The 21055-nt window shown below is 42.9% G+C and overlaps 1 protein-coding gene across 1 annotated transcript in view; it reads right to left on the reverse strand.

Annotated features, from left to right (window-relative positions):
- Positions 1 to 1057: 1057 nt before the first annotated feature.
- Positions 1058 to 21055, reverse strand: part of IRF5 (interferon regulatory factor 5) — a 120498-nt gene continuing 100500 nt past the window's right edge. Inside the window, exons 6-9 of the mRNA XM_069229385.1 lie at positions 15296 to 15601; positions 9935 to 10324; positions 7797 to 7915; positions 1058 to 5241 (exon numbers count right to left, since the gene is read on the reverse strand). Of these exons, the coding sequence (XP_069085486.1) occupies positions 5002 to 5241; positions 7797 to 7915; positions 9935 to 10324; positions 15296 to 15601 (1055 nt within the window). The 3' untranslated portion in view covers positions 1058 to 5001. The remainder of the gene's footprint in view (positions 5242 to 7796; positions 7916 to 9934; positions 10325 to 15295; positions 15602 to 21055) is intronic.

A 21055-nucleotide genomic window follows, 5' to 3' on the forward strand; every position in this document is an offset into this window, starting at 1 on the left:
AAGAGTGAGGGAGGGCCCTGATTGCCACAGTCCCAATGCAATGTAATGGATAATGGACATGAGTGTTATCCCACCTGTTAGTTGTTTGAATGCATGAGCACACTGAAAATGTACTGTATCTTCGAAAGAATCATAAGCTTGCATTTCCACTCTGATGTACTTGTTGGTGTAGGTGCATTGTTACGCATCATGTACTGTTCATTTAAAAATCAAAAACATGTTTTAAAAACACAATACATCTCATCACGTCAGTCGATGTAGACTAAAGAGATCGGCACTTTTCAAGGTGAAGGACAGCTTTGCTATGATTTCACAACTGTATAATTCCAGGTCTTCCAGGCTGATGGTGCTAATTCAGCAAACTACTGACATTGCAGCCTTTGGCACAATAGTTCCACAAATCCTTGTCTAGCATTAGAATGGGGTTAGATTGGTAGTGGTGGGTCTGCTTGTCTCACTGATGAGACTTGATGACTGGTCTATGAATGATAGTCACAAATGTCCTTTTTCGTGTCCAGTTGAACAAAAGGCTTGGGAGGGCTACTGACACCACAACATCTGAGGGCGGTGACAGATTCCAGTGCAATGTATTAACACCTAAAACTCCACACAATATGATGAAAGCATCATTACATCGTCGTCTTCAAAGGATCAGCAACCATCAGTGACTGGGAGTCAAAGTTTTCCATTTCTTGGTTTTGTTAATTGATTGATTTACATTTATGCAGATTCTCTCTATGACTGTTTCTAATCTGTTTTGCGAATGACTTCATTTCCTTTTTGCTTTTGGGCTATACAACAAGTTTCAAGAAACACAAGTTGGAATCACACTTAGAGAGACATAGAACTATCTAGAATGAACACGGGATAGAAATCATAACAGATATGTTTGCTTTCGAAAAAAAATATACCCCTTTTATTCTGCTTTTTCCAAAAAATATGTTCAGGTTCAAAATCAGAGAACTTTTAGGCAATAACATCAAGTATAAATAAAGAGAAAGTGATCAATTTTACCTCTACAATTACCGCAACGCAACCACAGGAAAACTTAAAACAGTATGTTTGCTTCGTTTTATTCCTCATACAAAACACAAAAGTGTGCGTTGCACACTTGCGTTCAAAAGTGCTGCAGCTCTGCGTACTAGTGCTGTGAAGTTGAGCCAGGCGGGTCCCTTTTGTCATGTCTGGAGGAGCCTAGAACCCTGAAGACACCAGGATGCCAGCTGGAGATTGGACACCACTTCCTGCGGGGGGATCGGAAAAGGCAGCGAGTGAGGGAACAAAAGGTCAGTCTAACAAAGAGGGATGGTAGGGACACCATGGGTGGAGATAAGCTTCCCAGCATTACAAGAGCAAATTTTTGATGGTTTGATTAACTGGTAGGAAGTTGATTCTGAAAATGCCTATGAGGCTTCAGATTGCAGGCTTTCACTTAATGGCTGCTAGACCTGGAGCAGAGACTGTCATATAGTAGGCTAGCTTCCACTGTTTCTGTGATTAAAAGCTTCCGTACATTACCTCTAAAACATCCCTTCTGTATCTTGACGAGTCATATCTCACTACATTTTGTTCTGGAGCCAAGAATAAGCCTAAAGGATCCACTCTATTTATACCTAGGGGGCATCTTTATGCCTCTCATGGACTGCATTATGAGCCGCTCTTCAAGGCTATATAGATTGCCTTTGTGTAGATTTCTGGTGCATCGGCTTGGTGGGCTGCCTCAAATCTACCTTCCTCGTGCCTGTTAACAGTATCTTGTTTTTGTTTTCACCTCATTTATCCTCCGTTAATTTGGATCTCTTGTATTTTCTCTGTCAGAAATAATTACACACCTATATTACTGCTTGGTGGCCTACAGATGAAGCACATAGAAAGAAGCAGTTTCGGCATATTAGGTGTATTAGAAACCATTATTGTAAGCAAAAGCTGACCACAATAAAACTGAAATAAATATCCCGGACTTACAAGGAGGAAACGTCCTGCACATCTTTCAAAAACACACGTTCAAGACTTGGCAGCCAACCATGGCGTGGCAGTCCACCAGCCATAGCATTTTCGCCAGAAGAGCTCCCTGGTGCTAGCAGAGCAAGTTTGGCAACAATATCCTGCCAGAACGGTAAGAAACTTCCTATGCGGTGGGAGGCTGCCGCAAGGCTGGCAAAGGCATTGACTCCTCCACCCTTGCGATTTGACGCCCCCTCCACCATCACCCAACGTGCAGGGTCGTCCCTTAATGAGAATAAACATGTTTCATTCTTAGAAGATTTCTCTCTGTACCACCCCATTTCTCCTATTCCAACTACATAGCCATTAATTAATACATTGGCCGTTTTCAAAACAGTACGTGAGTTGCTTTGAGTGTGAGTGATTTCGAAACAAAGCAATTAAAGTACCAGCCATTTTGAGGCATCAGTGAGCTGTTTAGAAGCTTTATCTTTATGAAGTGGCTAATGAATTGATTGCACACTGCACTAGTCACCATATTTCCTGGAGCATCGATGAGCTCTTTTGACAATGGTAGTGGATCTAGGTACGTTTCCACTCCCTGATTTCGCACTCACTCACCTGAATGAAGGAACTCACTTACCTTGCTTCCATCATACACTCTTTACTATGTAATCAGGAATTTTCCTCTCGTCGGTGACAAGCAGGAGCCTAACTTACGCAAGGGCTACCAGCGTCGCTCTCCAACTATGTATGGGATAGTGAACTTATAACACACTCTGCTAGGTATACATTATTTTCCTTCACGCTATGGTTGTTCTCATGAGAATAATATCATTGTTTCAATATAGCCCTGGTGCTCCAGTGTTACTATAACTCAGCAGAAGATAACCTTTTCAATCAACTGCAGAAGGAAGAAGATCTTGATCGGCCCTCCAGCAGGCTGGAAAGTTCATTCGTGTTCAAGCAGGCCTAGACAGTAGGTGCAGAAATACCCTAAACTCCCACAGCAGCTAGTTATCGATAAATCAAAGGACATTAAGAGACAGGCCATGGAACATGTACCGTGGTAAGGGATGCCCGCAGCAGGCTAGGACTGAGACAAGATGTTCGACTGGACAGTATGTCTTACTGAAGAGAGCACTTAGCCTCTAAGACTAGATAGGTTTGCGAGCGGAAGTGGGACATCATTCGATCATAAGAGCTTTAGACAGAGAGGAGGACAGAAATCACTGCAGAGGAATGTCTGCAAAGGATCAACAACCTCCAGCAACAAGACAATTCCAAAGTATGCTTCCATCAATGACTGGTAGTCAAAGTTGCTGCTTCAAACATTAATAGGAATAAATATAACCGATGAATAGGTCAGGTCCATTCAGACTTAGAGATGTAAATGCTATCTGTACATTTTTCCTTTTTGATGCTTATGATTTTCAATTTGATATATATGGGTTTCCCACACAGCTAGAGTATGAAACCAGTAGGTGAGCAGCAGATAAAGCCTATGCTGGGAGTCTTATGGAAATTTCCATAAACGGGTGAACATGCCACCCTAACGAAAAAACAAACATCTAGCAAGGCAAGCACAACATATGAAACCTTGAAATTGACAGACTGAAAATGAAGAGGTGCAAAAAAAGCAAGGACTAGAAAACAAGACATCCCACATTATACATTTGGCTTTGGCATAAAGTCCCATCAAAAATCAGACAGCACATTTATTCTTCCATCCCAGATAGGAGTGGAAACTGATCTTTTTCAATGACCATCTTGTTGATCCTAGATAGGATTCTCAGTAACCTCTAGGAAGACCCCAGATAACTAATCATTTAGAAAAGCCCTGTAGGAAACTAGCACAAAATCCTGTAGGAAGTCTGCAGAATGTTTTTGCATGCGTTGCTATTATTATATGATTTATCTGTATTTTTGATTACTCACTCAGGAAATGCCATTAGGACTGAGTTGTATTGACACGTCTGCTAAATAAAGCTAAAATAAGCAGATTGCAGATCACAGACGTGTTCTATATGCAAATGAAATATATTCGGAAGAATGCAACTGAAGACAATGAAATATGTAAAATAAATGCAAAATGGTAAATTCCATTACAAGATTTGGCACCTTGAAAATAGGAAGTTGGATAGTATTTCCCAACCAACAGATTTATGCATCAAACCCTCAAGCATGCAGTTTTACGTTTTTTTGGTTTTAAACCCATGTGTGTTTGTGAGCTATAAGGAGTGACGCACCTCCCCCCCCACTCCCAGCACAAACTCCGATTCCCCACCCACCTCCTTCAGAAATCAACATTCCATGACGACTGCAGTCCACCATTAGGAGCACAGATTAAATGTTCTGTTTTTTTCTGCAACAGGAGATATGGTCTAAAAGTTATGTTGTCCAAGGGTGGACATTGGAGATATGAGCTCTTTTGTTGGATTGCCTTTTTCACCAAACTCCGTAATCCTCGACAAACCTCTTTATCTCCCTATGTCTGCTTTATATCAAATCCGGGAGTGCACAGAAACAGGGGAACCCTTCTACAGAATCTCCACTCAGGCCCTTAACTAAATTGTCTACATTCCTCTACAAACCAAAGACTCAATAGTCTTTGATCGAGGCGTAGAAGAGTTGAAAGGCATGCCATATATACAAATTCAACACTGTCTTCCTTGTAAAGTCTTTACTGGGGTGTGGACTAATGGGTGGAGTGTGTTAACGGTACAACTAAGTGTACTGGTGGTAAATGAAAAGAAGGTTAGTGGTAAGTGTACAGTGGGGGTCTTCCAACTCTGAGGGGAGACGCCAAAAAATAGGTGATATGCAGCTAATATAGCACTTTGTTATGGCAGTTGTCAGCATTTTGGTTGCAGCTATAGCGTCCTGCACCCGATATTTTGAAAAGTTCGACTGCGTCGTTTTCAGTGGCTAAAGTCATTAAGGTCAGTTCGCTCCAGTTTCCCAAGGTATTTTGTACCAAATGTCAGGTTCTTGGACTCTGTGTACTCTGGGTTCACCTTAGCCCCACTGAAGGAGTTCCGCAAGGTCCAGCCTTTTTCATTGCATGGACCAAGGCCCAGCCCCTGTCTCTTGCCCCTGCACGGTCTCCAGCCCGGGAGCGGCTGCAGCAGCATGTATTGCCTGCTGGTTTTGCCAGAGCTGGTGGAGCTCTTTGAACTGCTCCACCATCTTGTCCTTCATGTCCGGGTGGGAGATCTGCAGTCGGATGCTGTCAATGGACGAGTTGGCTTCTCCGGAGAATATCTCTAGCAGAATACGGGCCGCCACAGGAATTACCTGCAGTGAAAGAAAAAGGGGAGTTCAGGACCCATTAAAGAGGAGCATGAGGGGAAGAACAAGTAGGCAGGGAATGGCATAAAGGCAGTCATGGATTTATGGAGGAATGTGGGAAGCATGGACAGAAGAAAGGAAGGAAGGTTTGAGGGAACAGAGAAAAACGAAAGATGAGGGAGGAAAGCACTACGAAGGCTATGTGTAGCCACGCGAATTACCTGCAACAAGTGGAAACAAGCATTTGCAATGCAATGTGTCTAGCATTTGCTCGATTTAGAACTATTAGCATTGTGAATTCTTAACTGGACTTTTCTTGCCACATAAATTGAAAATGAAAAGTAAAACAGTTGACATAAGTGAGCCGATTCACAGCGCCACAGCCGCCATGAGCGTGAAAGAGAGACGTAAGTCGAAAAAGAAGTTCACACCCAGTCAAACGTATCAGCAAATGTGCAATGGCCAAGGCGGTAACAAAATTGCAACAAGGAGGGACAAACGTAAAGCATTTACCAATGATAACAAATAATTTTTTTAAAGCAAGCCCATGACGAGTGCAGCAAAGGGGAAGAAAACATATAGGGATGGGAAGAGAAAACAGGAGTCACACTGAAGGAAGGAAGAAATGAAGATAAGAGCAGAGAGGAGAAAGAAGAAAGAGGAGAGCTGGAATGATGATGGGATGAACGAATGATGAGCACTGGTGAAATAATGAGCTGTTTGCATGGTGACAATAAATAGCAAACCAAAACGTAGAGAAGGGAAGACCTAGAGAGATGGTCAGTAGAGTGGATGACAAGTGGATGTAGATGGTGTGGGATACCAAGGGGGATTATAGTGGGTAAGATCGGACTCGGAGCCAGTAGAAGTGAAGCGTAGGAAGTCAACAAGTTCTAAAATGTCAAAACAAATATTCTGTCCTTGTTGGCAGTCATCAAAGTGAATGAGGGGGATAAAGCAACCATGGAGGGTGGTAAAGCAGTGAGGAAGACAACTTAGAGGGGCAAAGGATGGAAGGCACCCAGATGGGACAGCCACAGAAGGAATCCAATGGAAGTAAACAGAGTTCCTAGTGGAGTGTATGAAAGCGACTGAGAGAGTTCTAGCAGCACACAGGGAGTTCAGTTTGAGAAAAGTCGCATTGGGGAAAGAGGAGGGAGGGATCAGTGGGAAGGTGAGCTAAGTTGGGACAAGCAATAAGTATAAAGGGAAGGAGATTAGAAGGACAAGGCATTAGCAAGGCTAGTATAGACAAGATAAGCAAGCTGAGTGCCCGGATATGACCCTTGATTTATTAAGAGGAGTTCCTGGGTGCTGATCTGGTGTGAGGACTGCAAGCAGCAAGAGAGACATGTAGCAACCCAAATGTGAGACCTCTGGGAGTGAGCTGAATGTGTGTGAAGTGAGGGGTTGAGCCTGGGCATGAGTTCAGCATACAGAAATGGGCAAAAGATGAGACTGGGAGCAGGGGCTTGATTATCAGTGTTTCAGCAGTAACAGCACAGGAGCCCGCTGCACCCAAGTTATTTCTGATTTTTAGTACCCTACTTAGGCCAGTTCCAGTAAGTAATTTAAAAAAACAAAATAACAGAAACCCATTTTCAATAACGCATTTTAATTGTAAAGCAAGTCAAAAGAAATAGTGTGGGAAATGAATAGGAAGAAAATCCTACTTAGTGTGTTACAGCAAACAAACAAAAGAGGATGCAAGGATTGCTTGCCTTTTGTCTAACCACTGGCAGACACGAACATGCTACCTCGGATTAGACACAGCCATAAGCAAATGAGTTTAGGTTGTGCTCCAGATGGAGCAGTCCAACCCAAACTGCTGAGCTAAGCCCTCTTTGAACCACAACACAAACAACCCAAAGCCAGCTTTGGCCTGATTGGCGCTCTTCATTTGGGTGCATTTTGGTTCCAGTGGCACAGTAAGAAAGGGACCCATGTCTGTGCATACCGTTGGTTACGTAGGGCATTACATGAAACACAAAAGGGGATGGGAGATGTGCTGGCAGTTTGTCTAACCACTGGCAATCACTCAATGTAGAATCCAAGCCCATTGTTCTTTTGCCCACCATGCCACTTCAGATTAGGCTCAGCCATATGCAAATCAGTCTTGATCCTACTTCAATAAGAACAGTCCAGTTTAGACCAGACCTGGCTTGGAAGTTTGGGCTGGACTGTTTCTAAAGGAAAGCGACCAAGACCGATTTGCCTTACCACCTCCAAAAAGCACTGAAAAAGCAATTTTGAAAAAAGCTATTCTATGAACTGGTTCCTACTAAATGAAAATTGCCAATCATTTTCAAAATAGTGATTGAACAGTTTAAGTGAAATGGTTTCTCAGAATTGGCAATACATTAATTTGCTTTTCTATGACATATGAGACAACAGGCATATTTTCTGTGCTTGCATTAGGGTCTATAACCCAGTTGCTGCACAATGTCTGGAAGTAAGCAAGGTTGAGAGCTCAGTGTGGAAATGTGAGTTGGGGAAAGTGAGCAGCAAGAGATCGTGGGATAGGCCCAGTATGACGAATGTGCCTTATTTATTGCCTTTACCTGGACAGTGATTAGTTTCTTCTCTTTAGGTTTCTTATCAGGCCAATCCTCCCCAAAACAGAAGAAGATCTCGTAAGGAGGTGTGATGCTGGTCTGCCCCTTTTGGCACATGATGAGCTCTACAACCCCAAGAAAAAACAAGCACAGAGTAAAATAGTACAGGCACAAGACGGCATACACTGCAAGCCCCCTGTTTGCGTCTGATGGGCTTTTATATAGGTGACCACACACATAAAGTTTAAGGCGCCCTCACAACAGCAAAACCCTATGCTCAGCATTCTCTTCAATCAACAATTAAACTTCCCAAAGGTGCCATCCAGTTTCCGAGAACCAAACACTATAATTTGTAGGATTTTATTCTGCTTACCCTCTCTTAAAACCCACTTTATGACTAATACATTTAAACAGGGCGCACGTAGGTGGTAACTTATTTTCATAATGAAAACAAACATTGAATGAAGCTCCTAATGTATGCATGGAGCCTATTTAAATTGCTCTCCTTCAAAAAAGAGATTGTGAGTCAGCTATAGTCACCTTGTCAGTGGAAAAATTGCGTTTTAAATACAGTTGACAGAGGAAAGACTTGAAATGCCTACTGAACTGTACACAGAGAAAGTTCAGGAGAGGGAGCTAAAAAGGGTATTCCGAGTTGAAGATAACAGACATCCAACTACTGCCACTAGTATTAATGTGTGCCTTCACAGTTCAGTACATTGTTTTCATTTGTGTTTACACACCTTTAGATCGTCTTCCCTCAATCGCCTTCTTCCTCTTCCGTTCCCTTTGCTAATATACGGATTTGTTAATTTTTTTCATAGTTTTTTTCTACAATGTGAATAATGCCTACCATGCTATCAGAATTGTTTACAAAAGAAGCAGTATTTAGAGTAGGTGAGAAGCAATTACAAAAAGGTATCATAACTACACGTTTTTGTTACGTGGGAAATGGTGGATTTGGTGACTATGTATATGCATAGATAAACATTAATGTAACAGTCTTAGAGTGGATAAGGGTAAATATATGCAAGCCTTCTCGACTATGCCGGTGATTATCCAACTTCTTGGTATGGTATAGGCGGAAAGGAGGTCAAATCCCATTCATAAGCAAAGTCACAGTGGAGATAAAATATCAACAAATCACATGAGATTAACAGACAAGTGAAAACTATTTGGAAAGACTGGAGTCAAAGGCCGATCATAGGTCGTAGTCATAAGTGGTAGTGACACTGGACAAGTAAACTGTTCTGTTATCTGCCTGGAGAGCAGCCTTTAAAGGGAGCAAGTGGATCATGGGAGGGGTAACCCTTTCCTTCATTTTTAGGTAAACTCCCATTGAACGACTCTTCATTTTGAAGTGATTTCAAGTAGGAGTGGTCAGTACCCAGGAAAGAGTGGGTTTGTTGTGAAAAGGTCAGTTTCTGAGTAAGCTCTCTGGCACAGTGTTGGCTGCCTTGTGAACAGTGCAGGCTAATTTGAAGATGCATCTGATCTGGCTGCAACTGGAAGCTATTTAAGTATGGGTGATGGAGAAAAGGGCTTGTATCATCTCATGCCAGAAACTGGCCTTACCGCTGCCTGGAGAGCAGCTTTTAAAGGTAGCGAGTGGATCCTGGGAGGGGGAACCCTTTTCTTCACAGTAGTTCTCTTCTATCAAAGTGCCCACCGTTCCTATACATAGCACTCTCTTTCTCTTACTTTTGATCTATCCCTGTCTTCCTCCACCTCGCATTCCTAACCAATACCACCTGCCCCTTCGTGCACTGCTTTTTCCCTTCCACCTTCCATCCCTGTTTTCCTTTTCCCACTTTTCACTCTCCTATCTACATCTTTCCCTGCCACTCATTCATTCTCTCTCCCATTCCGCACCACTTCATGTATTATCACACCACTCCTTTTTCTCACTGCTTCTTTTGTTGTCCAACAGCCCTTGTTCCCTTACCTCACATCTCAATCATTTGGTTACCTCTCATGTTCTATCCCACAAATTGTAACTCACTTGCTCCTTCTTCCACACGTGCTCCCTTCTGCCCTCAGCAAGCCACTCTTTCTGTACCTTTGTTGCACTTTCTTTCCCCACTCTAATTGCCTTCCCAGTCTTCAGAATGGGAAAAGCCCCAGTATCCACCCACACATCTCACCATTGAGAAAGCTCTCCAAGCTGAAGAGCTTAGTCCTTGTCTCTCTCTCAATTGGGTTGGGGCCCAGACGTTGCTCTGCACAGGGCCCAGACCAGAACACCTTGCATTGGCACAGCCGGATGGCATATATATCTTGACCCTGGAGTTCCAGGATGAGGCCACGATCCATGACGTCCAGCAGGTGGTTGGTGTAGAAGCGCTGCTTGTCGTTTGGAATGTTGTCCGTGCTAGGGAACCGCACCTGCTCCAGTGTCATGGGCCCAAAAAGCTCTACCTGGTCCGGAGTGGGCTCCAGGTTACTGTAGAAGAGACGGCAGCCGTGAGGATTACTGACTGTCAGAGAACCTGCTGCCCGCCCCCGGTACAGGAACTTGATTTCCAGGTCGGTAACTAAAGAACAACAGAAGGTGGAAGATCATTAGCACCTCCACTGAAATACTGACACAGACTCAGTGAATCATAAGGATTAGAAAGTGAGCATTTACTAATGTTGTTTTCAAGGACTGTCCTGAACTGAGTGAAAATGCAGAGCAGGAGCATGGAGCAGATCCAGGCAGTGAAGGTATGTGTGACCAGTAAGATTGAGAAGTCGAGCGCTAACAGCATTTCAGCCCACATGCCCTCATAATTTAGTTTTGGTCATAATTTCAAGTTTAGCTATCAAAAGCCGCTAACACTACAATAATGTTTTAAATAACTCGCACAATTTTCCATTATTTAAATTAACTGCATTTCAAAACGCTTTCCGCTTAAACAGGTTTTTGAAGCCTAATGGCTTAACCAGGACACTTAAGTCCTACCAAATTATTAGACACAGCATGCATACTTATAAATGCTTGCGCTTGGCGCAGTACACATTTCTCTGGGCCTGCTGCCTACTACATTACACTGACAACTCTTTCTCCCTGACCTTCATGTTGTTATCTTTTAATTTATACCGAACTCTTGTCCACCTTGAGCAAAGATCCTATAGTGCAATTATAATTGGCTTGTTCCAATTATTCAATAGCTCGGGATGGGACTCAAGGTTTGTAAAGTTCTGTAAACACACTGATTTTACATTTGTGCATGGATATGGTCAAAAGGCAGACCTCATTACGGTCACAGGTTGTAAAGGGAAACATCAACTGGCAACTTGTCCTAAACACTTATCACTCCCTCTTTGGTGGATAAAGGAAGGAGTTTCAACCCCATTTACTTGCACTAATAACTTACTAAGACTAGCATGTAATGCATATCTTCTGACATCCCACTCGCATGCCACATAAAAGCCAATGTCAACTTTTCCCAAGCACCCTCTGAAAATTCAAAAGGAATTAAACGACTGGTCCTTACCATAAATGATGTTTGCCAGACAACACAACTTTGTACATGTTTTTGAAATCTGACATCCATTCCTGACCACCACCAGCCACAATGTAACTTCTTGGTGCCTGTAATACCTAGATGACACGCAGGGGCTTAGGAAATCTATCTGGATAGTAGTGTCAGAGATGTCCCCTTGCAAACCTCAGTTATGGTCCAGCACATGCTCCATTCACTAGCCACTTACAATAAACCCCTTAACCTGTCCATATAAGGCATCCTCTCCACGTGCAAATTTTCACAAAAATGAGCTATCACCATGTTTTGCTCCATTCAATATTGCCCCCAAATCCACCAATGCAGCTCACAAACTTCAACCATCTGTGAAGTGCTGGTGAGAAATGTTCAACAACAGGTGGTCCCAAAAGCAATTTACCTTCCTACTACCGGTTACAACTGTTCTGAAATCAAACTTAGTCATTGTGGCTGCAAATCGAAACTGCCACCCATATTTCCCACACCTCCATCCGTCAAGGGCTATTACTCAGCCCTAAGTACAGCTTTATATTGGCTGTACACTGATAGAAATGTATTGAAACAATGATACCCCACACAGAAGCATGCAACTCACATTCTATCAAAGAATATTTTGCTCCCCGTAGCGTGCAGAGTGTTCGGGCAATAGTTCCCATTTATCCATCAGTTGTTTTAATTACTGCTCTCATGCTATGATCACTGGACTCACCAGAGAAAATTGACTGAAAACTCTAAATAAAGAACTACATATCTCCAACTTTTGCTAAATCTTCTTTTAAATGCTGAACATTACTTGTGCAAGTATCATTCCACAGATATTAAGCATGTTCTATCAGAACTTTTTTCAAAGTTTCAATTTTGTAAGTAAAAGCAACAGTACATTATGGATAAAGTTCACTAATGCCTAAAAACAAGATATGTTACTGCTTCGGAGAGTAGTGAAAAGGAAATCTAATGTGTGTCTGCTGGTAGGTGCCCTATTAGATGTAAGAATCCTTATAAATTTGTTTGGTCACCTATAGTTATATTCAGGGAACTTCTACGTGCCATGGACAAAAGCTGGTCTAAAAAAATAGGGTTGGACTCCGACGATTACAACCAATTCAGAGCTTCCTTATAGAACACGGTTCCTTAAAAGAGCTGATCTTGTGGCAAGTTCAGCAGCTTTTCAAGCTGTGCGGTGCCTTTAGTGGTTTCAGCTGTCCGTCAAAGTGAGACGTAGACAATAAACAAGCTGAATGAGAGAAAAAATGGCCTTCTGAAGGAGATGGCTGGTCCTATTACTGCAACATAATGAAATGTCTAAAATACCTTTCCTCCACTTTTAGTGGTGAGGATGTTACTGAGGGACAGCTTGGAATCTTATCCATTAGTTTCAACCTACTATGGCATAGCAAGGATATGTATTGAGATCTCAGGTTTCTGTGGATGGATGTGCCCCACGGCGTCAGACGGCCATACCCTAGTACATCCCTCTTTCCATTTGACCCGTCCTTCCACTAAGTGTCAAATAATTATTTTAGAGTTGACATGATGTGACCCTGCTACTTTATGTTCAGTTACATCCTAGTTACCTATTTTTTAATCTGAATTTTACATTACTCTCTGCATGAGAATTCTATACACCAGACTTGCTAGGATCAGTGACCTGGAAGGTTCCTAGTGGAGGTTAGATTGGAACAGTGGGGGGGTTCCTTCTTGAGCATGACTACATGGAGGTTAGTTCCCATAACCACCAGATTTATCTGGAACATGAGGGGCCAAGGGTGTGGAAGACTTTAAATAAAGTTAGATCGCACATTTTTCACTTTCTTCAAAGGAATGGGTCTTTGTCGCATGAGGAGGGCCATCCAAAAGCGATGCCACAGCTGTGTTCACTGCCAATCAAAGGGACATCTTTTGTTGACGCAATTAGGCACACTAATCTTTCCTTCATCTAGAAATATAGGTGGTTCAGACAAACCATGGCATCAGTCCAGTTCCTAAGCACGCAATCCTGCCAGAGGTGGCTCGGTGTATAGGTCACCTGAAGCTGAAGGGCATGACTTTCAGTAAACCATGCAAGGACAGCCTTAATAATATTAACTGAAGATAAAAAGGAGAAAACCTTTGGCAATATTAATAGAAAAGAGAGGATAGGTTAAGGCAAGACACTATCCTCAAGCGTTCATGGCATTTCTCCTCACATGGGGAAAAGGAGAAAAGATCCTGAGAGTTGTGTATTTGCTGGTCCGTAGAGGAGACAGCTTAGTGGCCACACACTAAGAGGGTTAGAAACAAGAAACTTGGGATGACGTTCCCCTGAAATTAAAATTGGAAAACATCGGCCGATATTGGTGAGTCACGCAGGTGTGCTCCATATCTTGAGAAATAAAAAAAATCCCAACACGTAGAAGCATGGCACATCAGAACAGAGTCTATGGTAGCTACATGTTTAGAACCCGTATGTTTGTTGACTGAATGGACGTCTCTATAAAGTGAATCACTCAAAGCTCCTCTCTAAGCTGAGCGAGTGGGCACCAAGTATGCTACAAGTGGGGAGGTGTTTGGAGACATTGGCACATTTCTCGACGGTCGATGGCTTCTGAGAATACAATCCTTGTGAAGTCGAATTATGATCCCGTGTACTGTGATTCCTGTACATCACATCAGTGTTCCACTACCGATTGCTGATTAATTTGTGTTATTGTTCTTTTTGCCATTTAAGTTGAAATAGGCCTGACTTGTGCTGAAAATATGGTCACTTTTAATACCAGCGAAACAAAAAATAAGAACTGGCTAGACCGAGAGGAAAGTACGAACTGAGGGGGTAAGCGTATTAGCAGGGCGATGGCATGACCTTCTGGGAGTAAGAGTGCTATCGGAAGAACGCAGAGGCCAAAGAGGACATGCGTGGGAGGGCGTGTGGTCCGGAGAATGTAAATGTGGTTTTGGGGAGGATGTGAGGTTAACAGAAGGGGCTGTGGCACAGTAGGAAGTTATGTGGACTTGTGGAAAGAAGTAGCCATTGGTCAGAGTAAAGCAGAAGTGGTCCGAGAAAGAAATAAGGCCTTGAACATGCATATGTTGCAGTGTAGAGAACAAAGTTTGTTACGATTGGAAAAAAACATTTTTTTTGTTTTTTTAATGAAATGTGAATTGAACACTTATGAGGGCCTCTGAGCAGAAGTAGCAGACAGAAATTCAAAACAGGAATTAAGAAAGGGGCCCAGACACAAACATTTGAGAGCAACACCAAGAAAGCAAGGAAAGTCAAAAACAAAATATTTTCTCTGTTACAAGTAGACAAGGACACGTGCTCGATGAATGGGCCTACAGACTGTTTTCTGTCAGCGTCCGTGTTTTATGTTTCTATGCTAAGGTGTTGAATTTCCATTTTCAGTTGCTTGCATCACCACTATATTTCTCCGTTGCTCAATGTATTGCTTTGTACAGGGTTAACCAACTGCAAATGCATGACAATTATTAGCTTCGTTGGGCAGATGCTGCATGTTCCTGCGTCTGTATAGTGAATAACCAGCACGACCTGCAATCCCTCGGTATTGTGCTACTGTGTAACACTTGAACATAGCTTCTAGCCTGTTATTACCGCAAGCAGATCTACTGAGTCGGACTACAGAAAGTGCACATATAAATCATATTCTACAGACATATGAACGGATAGTTTAGTACAGCTTAGATGCAGGATAGATTATATATGCATGTTTTTTGCAGCTACACCCCATTGATCAATTTAAAAAAAATGGGAAACAATTTACAAAATAACTCAGATGACCTTGAGAGTTCATATTCACTGGTGTGACCTCTGGAATAGACAGAGATTAACCTGACTATAGGAAATTAAGGAGGTTCCCCAACTTGCACATCAGGCTGATGCGAGTTGCTAACTTTCGAAGACAACAATCTGTTGCCACATAACACAGTTTTTTTAAAAATGGCCAGTCTACCCATAAACGAATAAACGAATATTGAACAGAAAGCAAATATTTGTGAAAATCCATGCAGAAGATCAGATCTTACGTGGAAGCATATGTGGACTGATGAGCAGGTCTGGGATGAACTGGGGTGCGTTGACCAGTGGTATGTTGACATCTGGAATGCTCTCAATGGGACCCATTGGGATGAGTTCTGTCAATGGAATGTGTCTGGCTGGTCCAACGAGGTTCTGCGATGGATGTTTGTCCCCTGCAAGGTTAAGTGGGGGTGCCGTGGTGGGGGCCACAGAAGTCATGTTGGAAGGAAGGGTCTCTGTAGGAAAGGGTCCATTACAACATGAGAGTCCAAACGGCACCTCCTGCTTCGTATAAGTGTATGGAGGGGGATTATCTACAATGTGACCAGAAAATATGAGAAAAACCATAATTAGGCAATACTGCGGGAATTTGAGGTTTCATCCACTCAAACAAATCCACGCAACAAACCATCCATCTGCCAAATATTTAATCGGTTTACCTTCCCAACCAAAATGCTCAAAGCACCTACTCACCCAGTCGTTCAACCAAACAAAACCAATGCATCAATCCACTAGCAGATCTAGTGAAATACTTTTTTTCTTTCCGCCCCCACTTGCAACCGTAATTCAATGCACTCCCACACCCACTCAGCCTCACTCAAGGCGACCACATAGTCAAGCATCCACATGCTGACTGCAACCCTGCATCTGTTTGTGCTCTTGGCTACCTTTTAAAGCTGGTGCTTCAGCACCACACAACTGGACGTATGAGGTCAACTTCTCATTACCACTTATTTTTTGTGAGGTTTTAGAATTCACAGGGGCCCCCTTAATATGTCTTTCTTTGCCCAAACACCTTTAGAACAGTTTCTTTGTTTACAGGGTCACACAAAATGCTGGGTTTCTAAAAGAAGTATAACGCTCCCTTTCCTTTCAGTTCTTTTTTGTCATTTCTTTACCTCATCGTCTTCTTTATAACTCCAACCTTGCTTTCAACTGATCCTGAACTGCTTATGGTTTAATAAAATCTGCTCAGCAAAAATCTTATGCGTGAACCGACAGACAGGAATGATGGAATCATAAATGTATCAAGGACTGTGTAAAGCAGACGAGATGTACTTTCCCAGGGTTCGAACAATGGAGACACTGACTGGAAAAGAAGATGCAACATTTTTGATACCTGACGAGCCAGATGATGAGGACATCTTACAGTGAACCAATCGACACCTTGAGAAATGTGTAATACTAAAATTCAAAGATTTGAAAAACTAAGATCATTGGATAGAGTCATAACTGGTGACTAATTGACTAGTTAGGAATTGGGGGTTAGTCTTTATGACTTTAATATAATGACATGACTGAAGGGGAAAGCTCATAGATGTTAGGAGTAGATGACGGAGGAGAGACCTTATTCCGAAACTGATGCGATATTGGGGGAAAAGAAATTCAAGATTTTGTCATTGGGGTCAAGCTCTTGAGAGCCTGATGTGATGCTGATCGATTGATGACCTGAAGACGAAGACTGACTTTGTTGCTGATCCATACCGTGGATAGGTAGCAATGACAATGTGACTGATTGACTTTTTGTGCCTTTTCTTTCTAGGTAGCAACTGAGCTGTCTAAATAGTTTAATTTTCTTGTCTTAAGTTAGATGTTTTTCCAAATTCATGTTCTAAACTGTTTTTCGCATGAAGTCCCACATGCTAATGCTAATCTGAGTTAGGTAGGGTTCCTATCTTGAGACGTTGACATAAACGGTGATAGATGATTGACAGACTGATTTGCTGAACTCTGCTACTCATGTTAACATATACGTCATTATTGGCTTATGTTGAGGCATTTGAATGCATGTTTTCTCAAGTTCTGATTAGATTATGTTATTGGTGGTCACTAATGAATTAATCTTGAGTGAATTTGAAAAAAGTTTGAAATAACCTCATAACTTAGTATTGTAACCAATAGGGAAATAACATTTCTAAAACGTATATTGAGTTGTGGTTATTCCTGAATGTTGACATTAATAGCTATTGATCGATGTTTTGCTTAATGGTTATTGGGTTGTGTATTGATTATTGATGACCATTGGTTACACCGTAGCTGGGATACTCCATGCAAATCCAAAAGTTCATCGACCTACACGCGTCCCCTTGTAAGTTTACTTACTAAGGACCAGGCGCGCTAGCACACAACAGCAACCGCTCCCACACAGCTTCCCCCAACCTTTCTCTCAAATCAAATCATCACACTGTCAACATTCTGAACATTGCATCCCTAACATTCTAGACAGGAAGATACCACAGGGCTCCCTTCTATAAATACAAATGCTAGAAACAATACAGCATAGTTAGGTCTCATGACACAAAGAAGGATTTAGAGGATAAAGGACAACTAATACAGCGAAGTGTATAAAGAAGCAAGTCAACACAACTGAGATACCAGGGATATATATATTTTTTGTTTACTTTATTGTTTTATATATGGGGAGCGACTCCTGGGGGGCAAATTGTATTCAGGCCATTTCTGCCCCCCTTGGGGGCAGATCGACCTATTTGTATTAGGCCAATGTGCCCCCAAGGGAGGCAGAAACCACTAGACACCAGGAATTGTTTTTTGTCAGTTTCACGTGAGGAGAGCAACCCCTTAGGCAAGGGTCGCTCCCCTGGGGGGACATATTTGTTGTAGGCCATTTCTGCCCCCCTTGGGGGCAGATCAGCCTATTGTAATTAGGCCGATCTGCCACTGGAGGGGGCAGAAAACCCTAGACACCAGGGTTTTGTTTTGTTTATTTATTTATTTATTTTATATGTGGGGGCGACCCCTTAGGCAAGGGTTGTTCCCCTGGGGGGCAAATTGTCTTTAGGCCATTTCCGCCCCCCCATAAGGGCAGATCAGCCTATTTTTATTAGGCCATGCTGCCCCCCCCCAGACAGCGAGGATTTTTATTTTTTTGTGTCAATATCACGCAAGTGGAGCGACCCCTTAGACAAGGGTCGTTCCCCTGGGGGGGGGGAATTTATTTTAGGACATTTATGCCCCCCTTGGGGGCAGATCAGCCTATTTCTATTAGGCCTATCTGGCCCCGGTGGGAGGGGAGGCAGAAACTACTTAGGCACCACAGATTGGTGTGTGTGTCTATGTGTGTTTTGTTTGGGGGGCAGCCCCTTGGGCAAGGGTCGCTCCCCATGGGGGCACATTACTGTTTTTTTGGAAGGCCCATGTGCCCCCAAGGGGGGCAGAAAGCCCACCAGAGACCAGGGAAGATTTATTTTTCAAAATAAGAAGGTGGGGGCATGGCCAAAACCCCACCACCCACCACAAATAAATGGGGCCAAAGTTGTTCTGCCCACCAGGGGGCAGATGGGGCAATTACCCCCGATCCACACCCCGGGGGGGGCAGAAAGTCTACTAGATGCCAGGCAATTAAAAAAAAAGAAATAGCGGGGAGGTGGCTACTAACCAGTATGGGGCTGGTTATGCCCCACCCCAACTGAAGGGGGTAACAGCCTTTCAGCTCTCCCCCCGCACGCTAAAACATCTTATCCCACAGCAAGAGAGTGGACATTGATAAGTTTGATGTGTCCACGTTGGGTTTTGGGGCATTCCCTGTCGCGGGCGCTAGGCCTACCCACACAAGTGAGGTACCATTTTTATCGGGAGACTTGGGGGAACGCTGGGTGGAAGGAAATTTGTGGCTCCTCTCAGATTCCAGAACTTTCTGTCAACAAAACATGTTTTTTTAGCCAAATGTTGAGGTTTGCAAAGGATTCTGGGTCACAGAACCTGGTGAGAGCCCCACAAGTCACCCCATCCTAGATTCCCCTAGGTGTGTAGTTTTAGAAAATGCACAGGTTTGGTAGGTTTCCCTATGTGCTGGCTGAGCTATCAAATCCACAGCTGGGCACTTTCCAAAAAACACGTCAGTTTTCAATATAAAAATGTGATGTATCTATGTTGAATTTCCTGTTGCGGGCATTAGGCCTACCCACGCAAGTGAGGTACCATTTTTATCAGGAGACTTGGGGGAACACAGAATAGCAGAACAAGTGTTATTGTTCCTTGTATTTCTCTACATTTTTTCCTTCCAAATGTAAGACAGTGTATAAAAAAGACGTCTATTTTAGAAATGCCCTGTAATTCACATGCTAGTATGGGCAGCCCGAAATTCAGAGATGTGCAAATAACCACTGCTTCTCAACACCTTATCTTGTGCCCATTTTGGAAATACAAAGGTTTTCTTGATACTTTTTTTCACTCTTTATATTTCACCGAATGAATTGCTGTATACCCTGTATAGAGTGGAAACCCATTGCAGGGTGCAGCTCATTTATTGGCTCTAGGTACCGAGGGTTCTAGATGAACCAATAAGCCCTATATATCCCCACAACCAGAAGAGTCCAGCAGACATAACGGTATATTGATTTAAAAAATCTGACATCGAAGGAAAAAGTTACAGAGTAAAACGTAGAGAAAAATTGCTGTTTTTTCACCTCAATTTCAATATTGTTTTATTTCGGCTGTTATTTTCTGTAGGAAAACCTTGTAGGATATACACAATTGACCCCTTGTTGAATTCTGAATTTTGTCTACTTTTCAGCAATGTTTAGCTTTCCAGGATCCAGCATTGGTTTCACACCCATTTCTGTCACTAACTAGAAGGAGGCTAAAAGCACAAAAAATTGTAAAAATGGGGTATTTCCCATTAAAATGCCAAAATTGTGTTGAAAAATGTGGTTTTCTGATACAAGCCTGCCTGTTCCTGAAAGCTGGGAAGCGGGTGATTTTAGCACTGCAAACTCTTTGTTGATGCCATTTTCAGGTAAAAAACACAAGCCTTCTTCTGCAGCTCTTTTTTCCCATTTTATTTAAAATCGAATTGTTTGCTGTATTTTAGCTAATGTCTTGGTCTCCTTCAGGTGAACCCACAAACTCTGCGTACCTCTAGAATCCCTAGGATGTTGGAAAAAAAGGACGCAAATTTGGTCTGGGTAGCTTATGTGGACAAAATGTTATGAAGGCCTAAGCGCGAACTGACCCAAATAGCCAAAAAAAGGCCTGGCAGTGAAGGGGTTAAAATAGAGCCTAACTCTAACATCCCTATAACCTTTGTTTTTTTTACGTGAATTTCTCTGTTTTTTTAAAAGTTCTATTTCCTGATTATAACGTCCCTGTGACCTTTGATTTTTTTCAGTGAATTTCTATGTTTTTTTAAATATATATGAATTTTTATTAGTATATGTTAATCCAACCACCGCTGCGCACGGCCTTTAGCTGTGCGTGGTGGCGGTTGGCCACAGGCCAGGCCCTTTGGCCAACCCCCTATAAGCACCCAACCTTGCATAATGCACTGCCTTCGGCCATGTGCAGCGGAGGTTGCCTGCAAGGCATGGCTTGCAGCTAGACCCTGCGGCCAACCCTCCTAACCACCCAATCCCATGCTGTACATGACCCTTTAGCCGTGGCGGCGGAAGTTGGCTGTGTACTCTCTGGGTGCCAGAATAGGTGTGAGAGGGTGTATCTGGGTGTGAGAGTGGCTGTGAGAGTGTCTTTCTGGGTGTGAGAGTGTGTACATCAGTGTTTTAGTCGGTGAGTCAGTGTGGGCACAGGTCTGTGAGTGGATGCATGAGGCTGTCAGTGGGTCTGTGAGTGGGTATGTGAGAATCAGTGGGTTTGTGAGTGGGTGTGTAACTGTCTGAGTGGGTTTGTGAGTGAGCGCGTGAGGGTCTGACTGGGGCTGTGAATGGGTGCACAAGGTTCTGAGTCGATCTGTGAATGGGTGTGTGAGTGTCTGGGTCTGTGAGGGGGTGAAATTGATTTAAAAAGAGACAGAG

The sequence above is a fragment of the Pleurodeles waltl genome, chromosome 4_1 (genome assembly GCF_031143425.1).
Source record: "Pleurodeles waltl isolate 20211129_DDA chromosome 4_1, aPleWal1.hap1.20221129, whole genome shotgun sequence".
Classification (NCBI taxonomy): domain Eukaryota; kingdom Metazoa; phylum Chordata; class Amphibia; order Caudata; family Salamandridae; genus Pleurodeles; species Pleurodeles waltl.